The sequence below is a fragment of the Cynoglossus semilaevis genome, chromosome 8 (assembly GCF_000523025.1).
Source record: "Cynoglossus semilaevis isolate Cse_v1.0 chromosome 8, Cse_v1.0, whole genome shotgun sequence".
In the NCBI taxonomy this organism is placed as follows: domain Eukaryota; kingdom Metazoa; phylum Chordata; class Actinopteri; order Pleuronectiformes; family Cynoglossidae; genus Cynoglossus; species Cynoglossus semilaevis.
Window position 1 is genome coordinate 16,307,929 of NC_024314.1, and position 7,715 is coordinate 16,315,643.

A 7,715-nucleotide genomic window follows, 5' to 3' on the forward strand; every position below is an offset into this window, starting at 1 on the left:
CCAGCCATTAAAAAAAAAAATCACATACTGTGCATTAGCAGCCATGTCACTCAGCTATGCTAATACAGAGCTAACATCATAATTTAGGGCATAAAAACATCACAATAGTCTGGCTTATGCTTGGCAGCCATAACTAAGGGCAAAAAGTTCCAAAAAACAAAAAAAAAACCCCACACAAATGAAAGATAGTGAATGCAGCACAAACCGGCTAATGTGAAGAAACTCATCTTCATCGTACAGTGCTGCGTAACGACTTATGGGAAATGGTGACATAACCACAAAACACCGCAGCTCGAGGACAAGCTGTACCACTGTTTCATTTTTCAGGACAAACATCCAAAACACATTTGAGCTCTTACTTGGACTTGCGGCCCCTGGAGTCTGAGGTGGTGGTGGGGGTTAGAGTCTGGGTGAGGGTGGAGGCCAGGGCAGACGAAGGGTAACCCGTGTTGTCCCGGGACAGAGCGAACTCTCGGCCCAGCTGGAAGTCGTTGTTTTTGATGGCTTCGTAGCTGGCCTTCAGACTGGATGTTCTCCTGCCCTCCTTCATCTGACACAGAGCCAATAACTTTTAATATCAATGTTGACCAAAGAGTTTCTCAGGCTCAGACACACACAGAAACATTAAACAATTGAAATCAACTCATAAAAATAACACAAAAATCACACAAATCAAGTAACAAACAAGAGTCTAACAAACAAAAAAAAATTTAAAATAAAAAAATGAGTGATTCTCTTACTTGTGCTGTTGCCTGTACAGCCTGTGCAGCTGCCATGGTGATGGCCCCTGCTCCAGCTCCTGGTCCTGCAGGTAAGGAGCTCATATTGTAGGAGGCCAGTGGCTGAGAGGAGTTTACGCTGTATACGTTGTTGGTGGACGAGGTGGTGCTGTTTGTACGGCAGCCTGTAGGGGTCGCAGAGGCAACAGGAGTCGGTAAAACATTGTGTGTGGGAGAGGTCTCAGAGTTTAGGTGTGTCGGGGTGTGATGACTAACCTGGCGTGTTCTCTTTGGATGCGTCTGACGTGAGAGTGGACAGTAGAGCTTCAGACTTAAACTTCTTCTCAGGAACGTGTTCTGTTGTATGGTGAGCTGGAACGCTGTACTTCCTCTCTGCTCCAACACACATTATATACTGTTAAAACATGTGCACCATCTACAGGACAAAGACAGGCTAAGCACCTCTGTCTGCAAATCAAACCCTAAACGCTTTAAAACGCCACAGTTGAACAGAAAGAGTAAAATGACACGAGTTTTTCTTACTTTCTGTTGTGACGTGAGAGTGGACGTGGTGGTTATTGATTGGCTGCGACGGACTGTCCATCTCTAAAGATCCTGAAAAGAGGAAAAGGAAGTACAGACACAGGACTCAATATCACTATAGACAATTGTAAACTGCACAGACGTCTCTGTCTTTCTTTAATTGACTCACGTCTCTCCAGGATCTCTGTGATTCCAGCGTTGTCGGCCTCCAGCTCCATCTTGAACTTGGCCAGTTCCTGGTCCAGTTTACGTAGGTGTCGATCCACCTGTCAATCAACCATGACATCATCAGAGAAAATAAAAACAATGGTTTGACAGTAAGTTGACCTCTGTAATTGAAATCCTGCCAATCTTACCAGATCATATATTTGATTGGCCAGCTGCACCTTCTCATCAGCATCTTCTAAAGCTTTGTAGTAATCCTTTCAACAGTAAACACCGAAAAGTCAGGAATATATATGTAGATTTAGATAAACAAACTCAATAATTTAGGTATCATCACAAATCAGGAAAAATAGTTTCAATATTTAAGCCAGCATGTGTTGCTGCTAAAAATAGCACCATTAAGCAGTCAGACATAAAGCAATCAGCATGGTCTTTTTAATAAGATCAACCTTTTTAATAAGCTCCATCTGTTCTTCTCTCCACTCTGGTTTGTTCTTTTTAGCATTGACAAAAAACTCTATCACTTTCTGCTCCAGCTGATCAGAGGCATCTGAGACAGAAGAGGAGAAAAAACATACTCAACAAACCACAAGGAAATGAGCTTGGCTGCTGTGGAAAACAAAAGTGATGATAATAATTTGTTTTAAAACATGTCAACTGTCAAAGTCCAATCTTTCAAAACCAATGCAGCTCTCATATTAATATTTCTTTCAACATTTAAAGAGTATTATATTAAAGTAATATCACCAAAATACCAAGAGTATAGTTTAATTTTTGAATCACAACAAAATGTTGTCTAATTTGCATTTGTGTATACATTCTAAATTATAAATTAAGGCATAGTCACGTGTAAAAACATGCAACAGACTGGTCTAACAATGTGTAACAACAAAGTTTTCAAAAATTGCAAATACAGCTATATATAATCAATAAATATAAAACACCTGTATTTTTAAACAGTATTTTGAAACAGTTCAAAGATGCTATATTCATAAAAATGGGTTATTATAACAAACTATTATAATACAAAATATCATAAAACTGCTGTGAACAGGAATTACGAGATGTAAAAACAAAGGTAAACGCACTATTGCAAATGGGTTTATTAAATATTCCAAATCCGCTCAAACTTAACTTTAAGTAGTTCGTTGCCTATGTTGCATTGTGGTTACTATACGTGCAAAATATAGTTGATAGTCTGAATGAATGAATGAATGGCTAATAGCCACTTTAGCGTTGTTGCTAGCTTTTAGAACAAACTCGGTCAAACAGCACACTTACAGCGCAGCTAACGTGAGGTAACAGTGCAGATTTTGAGAAAAGGCAGTGTTGTCATTATCAGTTCCTGGATGAACCATTGTAGTTTTGTGTTTTTCTGTGTTTTTGGCCGCTGTGTTACCGGCACTGTGCCTTACGTACTCTGCACCTGCAGGTCCATCTCTCTCATTTCCGTAAACCTGTCGCGGAGATCCATGGGAAGCTGCTCGATCACTGCCAGGAGAAGAAGAACAGGCGTTGCATATTAGCATGGCTAGGCTAACGGCCGCGGCCTCCCAAGGCGAAAAAAATCCCACATTTACCATATGAAAGGCACCAACAATACCATCACTGCCCCGTTACAGTGTAATACTCACTCTCCAGGTAATCCTCTAAATACAACATGGTGTAAAAGTCGAAGTTTGACGCGTTATAGAAAAAAATTCAGCTCTTTCAATATGGCGCCTTCAACCGCGATGTCGCTCAGAAAAAAATACGCCGCAGTACTGAGGTCAGGGAAGCTGACGTCAGAGGCTGCTCGTTATTTGGTTGGTTGTGCTTTAGTTTGCGCTGCCATGGGGCGATGACTCACGGGAAGTGAAGTTCAGATGTAATTGTACAACACAACCGGACATTGAAATGTTTTCAATTCAATAAACGTAGCGACGTAACTTATACGTAATATACGACTATAGATTTTAACGATTTAAAACGTAGCGACGTAACTTATACGTCATATACGACTATAGATTTTAACGATTTACATCGTGAAAAAAAGACTAAACCATATGAAACTATTAAGACACTATTTCTCCGCAATTAAATAATAAACAGACAAAATATGTATACTCTATATGTGGACACAAAGTCAATTTAAAAACAAATAAATGCACTATTGGATAATAATAACAATTGGTAACATGCTAATAAACAGACTTTACGATCAATTCTTACCAATAATTTGTATCATAAATAAAAATAAAATGACAACAAAACGATTTCTACTATTTTACTTTGTTTTGCTATGTCTATTTTAAGTCAACATTATGATCTGTCATTTATGAGTGTGTTGCTACGTTCTGGGCTCACGGGCTAAAATACGAATACAAATTATGCCAGGAGTTAGAATCTTGAGTGCGTTAGGACAGAGGCTCTGTTTTTGTTTGGTGCTGTATTTCAGCCTGTGGTGCTGGGTACCTGAAGGTCAGGAGTGCCGTCAGTTGCTGTTTCTCCATTCAGCGGCATTTAAAAATGATTTAATGATTTAAACAAATTGAGACATGACGTTGTCAATGTTTGACAGGTCGTGAAGTAATCAACAGTTAAGATTTCGATTTCGAAATGTTCTTCAAGAGATTTGGAAAATATTTTCAAGGATTAGCTAGAAATATTTCAATAAATTTAAAAAAGTGGTTGGATTAAACAAAGATTTATAAACACCAGAATTTTTTCCATTTCTGCAAAAAAAAAAAAAAAAAAAAGTTAAAGGACAGTGTGTGTTTGTGTCGGTGTTGCCAGCAGAGGCCTCCACATGTCTGTGTCTCTTCTTCCTCTTCAGGCTGTTTGTCCCTCTGACTCCAGTCCTCACATTCCTCTGTCCTCCCCCAGGACTCTCTGGGAGGCAGGGGGAGGAGAGAGGAGGTGGGAGGGGGGATGAGGAAGGAGCGGCTCCCGCTGCTCCTGCCTCTGCTGCGGATTCAATTAGTGAGGAGGAAGAAGAAGCAACAGCAGGAGACAGAGGAAGACAGACTGGACCAACACGGTTCTGACTCCACGGGATCAGCTTCCGAGCCTTGCCGCAGGAGAGCTGGATCTGGGTCACGAGCAAGAACTGGTGTCAAATCTCTGGGACAGAGTCAAACCCGTGGTCTGGGGTGAGGAGTTTTGGTCGAGTTTGGTTCTGCAGTCCGTGATCAGACCGTTACCTGACGGGTGATTTGGTAACGACAGCTCTGCGCGCTCCATCCCAAGGCGGGACTGGGGCAAATTGAGAAACCACCTGTTGTTGTGGAAGAGTTCTGGATCTGGTGACGAAGAAACCCGAACTGCAGAAAGGGGACAACGGATATAGCCGAGTCAGAGACAGAGAGACGCGGAGCGGAATGCGCTTTTTACGCACAGAGAGGAGGCTCGAGTGAGGGCGACAACGCAGCAGGCGTGTGTGTGTGTTCACTGTGGACATGTGCTGTTGGTGAACCGGGTTCTGATGATGTCATGGTGTCCCGGGCTCAGGTGAGTGGGTCGGGATGGCGCGACAGGACGCGGTGAGGTGTCTGCGCTGTCTGCTCTACGCACTCAATCTACTGTTCTGGGTGAGTGGAGGCACTTTTGATGACCTTCATCATCATCATCACCGTCATCGTCATAGATAACAACAACATAGCTGAAGATAAAGATTTACTTTTAGTTTTCAGCTATACAGAGAAACATGTTTGCAGTAAAAGATGTGAAATTTAACTGAGAGTGTAGTATTAATACAACAGGTCTACAGGGGTGTCAAACATGCGGCCCGCGGGCCAAAACCTGTCCGCTTGGGGTTTCAATCCGGCCCGCTTGATAAATTCTGAAAATAAACAAAATCGTCATGTTCAGAAAATTGTGAAATTATGTCAATAAATATGACTTGATTTATCTAATGTACTTTTTAAATGAAAACAAAGAAAAAAAGGACAGACTTTTTGTTTTTTTACAAGTAATTATGTTATGATTGCACTGGTGCGGCCCACTTTACATCTAATTAGGTTTTATGTGGCCCATGAATCAAAATAATATTTGTAGTGAATATTATCATTCACAGTGAGTTTACAACAACAGTTTTGCAAAATGTTCAGTGTAACAGCTACAGATATTCTCTACCGTGAAAGTGAAACTGAAAATAATTCAACTAAAACACACTGAGAGCGATCTATGAAAATAACCGATGAACAGTTCATGGTGGAGTGTGAGAAACGAAGCCTAATGGAATTGTAACGTGTAAAACCTGAGGTTCACAGTGACGCGGCGGCGATGAATGGCAGAACGTTTACAGTGAGAGTTAAACATTTACAGTGGAAGCAAATGTTTGTAGTGGAACTAGGCCGTCCGTCTGTGTCTGCGAGACACGGCTCACATTCCAAGATGTTATTTGTAGGCAGTGGAAACTGATCCGTCCCTGTGTGTGTGTGTGTGTTCAGCTGATGTCAGCTTGTGTGCTGGGAGTGGCAGCGTGGATCAGGGACTCTCTGAACACCGTCCTCACACTGACAGCTCACACCAGGTGAGTTCCGCCGAGGCATCGCGACGCCTTCACCCGATATACCGTCAAACATCAAGTCACATGATCGGTGTGTGTCCAGGTTGGAGGAAGCAGCCGTCCTCACGTACTCTCCGGCCGTCCATCCCGTCATCATCGCCGTGTGCTGCTTCCTGGTCATCATAGCGATGGTGGGCTACTGCGGCGTGCTCAGGTGTGACCTGCTGCTGCTCTCTTGGGTGAGTCAGCGAACACAGCATCAGGCAAACACCGACACAAAGTGATGGACACACCTGCTGTCACTAGGGGGGGTCAGTCTTTGTGCAGACACCTGAGTGGGTGGGACTTGGTGTCAGGTGTCTCAGATTACAGTGGCGCCCCCATCATTGTGTCCCCGAAAGATGAGACAGTGGGACACAAAGGCCCGGGACTGTCGGCTGCACCCACTGGGCTCCACCACCAGCTGCTCCGGACGCTAACAAAGGAGAAACGGATCAGTTCTTCTGAGACTGTGCGGACATTTGACTCAGTTTTTCAAACATTTCAGATGCACTTGTGTAGCAGCTGGTGCTTTCAGACCTAGAGCTGGATCGAATCTTTACACAGTAAAATTGAACTATGAAAACTTTATAACAAATGATTATAAATATGTTAGTAGTTTTACTAACAATAGTCATAAAAGTGACTTTTTCCATGGATAAATGGACAAAGAAATAACAAACAAAATTGAAATATTAGAACAGGCACGACAACTAAGGCTCGAGGGCCAGATGTGGCCCATTTGGTCGGTTAATCTGGCCCGCCAAACTAGTCCAAATTACATTATTAAATTATAGTAAATCCCCGCATTTCCCCAATAGATGGCGTAGAAAAAGCTAAAAGCATTTTAGCCTTTTTACATGACTTTTACATATTCATCTATATCAAAGGTCCGTCTGTACTAGAAGGTGAAGGTACAATTATCTTCCCTTTAACTCTTAGTGGTTCTAATGCAGCGGTTCTCAAACTATGGTCCACCTAATGATTAATGTGTGTATGTGTGTGTGTGTGTGTTGCAGTACCTGTGCAGCCTGTTGGTGATCTTCTGCATCGAGCTGTCCAGTGCTGTTTGGACATACGAAGAGGTGAGGAACCCCTACAGCGCCCCCTGCTGTTGGTGTGTAAGTGTGTGTGTGGAAGCAGCAGCTGCTGTAGGTTCAGATATTTTCTGCTGCTGATTCCAGTGAAACTCTCGTCTAAGAATATACAAACATGTGAGACAGCTGCTGTTTACCGATCACACACACACACACACACACACTGTGACGATCGTCTTCACCACAGAGGACTGTGTTTAACTGCAGACGGCAGATGCAGGGACAGTGTCATCTCCATCAGAGCTCTTATTTGTGTTTGAACAGATAAAGCTCTTTGTGTCTCCAGGTGTCACCTGCCTGCAGGGGGTTGTGGGTAATGTAGTGAGATAGTTATCAGCAGTAGAGTGGACACACCTGCGGATTTGTGTGATTACCAGTGGACCAATGAGTGTGTGTGTGTGTGTGTGTGTGTGTGTGTGTAGCCCCCAGTGCATCGCTCAGACGTGATCAGTCTCAAGACTCGGATGCCAAACTATGGCCAGCAGCGCTACCAGTGGCTGACACACACTTGGAACACCTTCCAGACGGAGGTAGAACACACACACTCTCACACACACAGACACACACACTATGGTCGCTAAGGTGTGTGTGGTTGTTTTACAGTTTAAATGCTGTGGAGTGATCTACTTCACTGATTGGCTGGAGATGACAGAGATGGAGTGG

At 43.0% G+C, this 7,715-nt stretch overlaps 2 protein-coding genes across 2 annotated transcripts in view; one reads left to right on the top strand and one right to left on the bottom strand.

Annotated features, from left to right (window-relative positions):
* ing3 (inhibitor of growth family, member 3) overlaps positions 1–3,220 on the bottom strand; it is a 10,966-nt gene extending 7,746 nt beyond the window's left edge. Inside the window, exons 1-9 of the mRNA XM_008315272.3 lie at positions 3,062–3,220; positions 2,847–2,918; positions 1,877–1,977; positions 1,619–1,684; positions 1,432–1,528; positions 1,263–1,334; positions 996–1,112; positions 741–904; positions 360–550 (exon numbers count right to left, since the gene is read on the bottom strand). Coding sequence (XP_008313494.1) covers positions 360–550; positions 741–904; positions 996–1,112; positions 1,263–1,334; positions 1,432–1,528; positions 1,619–1,684; positions 1,877–1,977; positions 2,847–2,918; positions 3,062–3,089 — 908 coding nt within the window. The 5' untranslated portion in view covers positions 3,090–3,220. The remainder of the gene's footprint in view (positions 1–359; positions 551–740; positions 905–995; positions 1,113–1,262; positions 1,335–1,431; positions 1,529–1,618; positions 1,685–1,876; positions 1,978–2,846; positions 2,919–3,061) is intronic.
* Positions 3,221–4,188: 968 nt separating this feature from the next.
* tspan12 (tetraspanin 12) overlaps positions 4,189–7,715 on the top strand; it is a 6,664-nt gene continuing 3,137 nt past the window's right edge. Inside the window, 7 exon segments of the mRNA XM_025057426.1 lie at positions 4,189–4,818; positions 4,876–4,996; positions 5,858–5,940; positions 6,020–6,155; positions 6,975–7,040; positions 7,475–7,582; positions 7,656–7,715. Coding sequence (XP_024913194.1) covers positions 4,931–4,996; positions 5,858–5,940; positions 6,020–6,155; positions 6,975–7,040; positions 7,475–7,582; positions 7,656–7,715 — 519 coding nt within the window. The 5' untranslated portion in view covers positions 4,189–4,818; positions 4,876–4,930.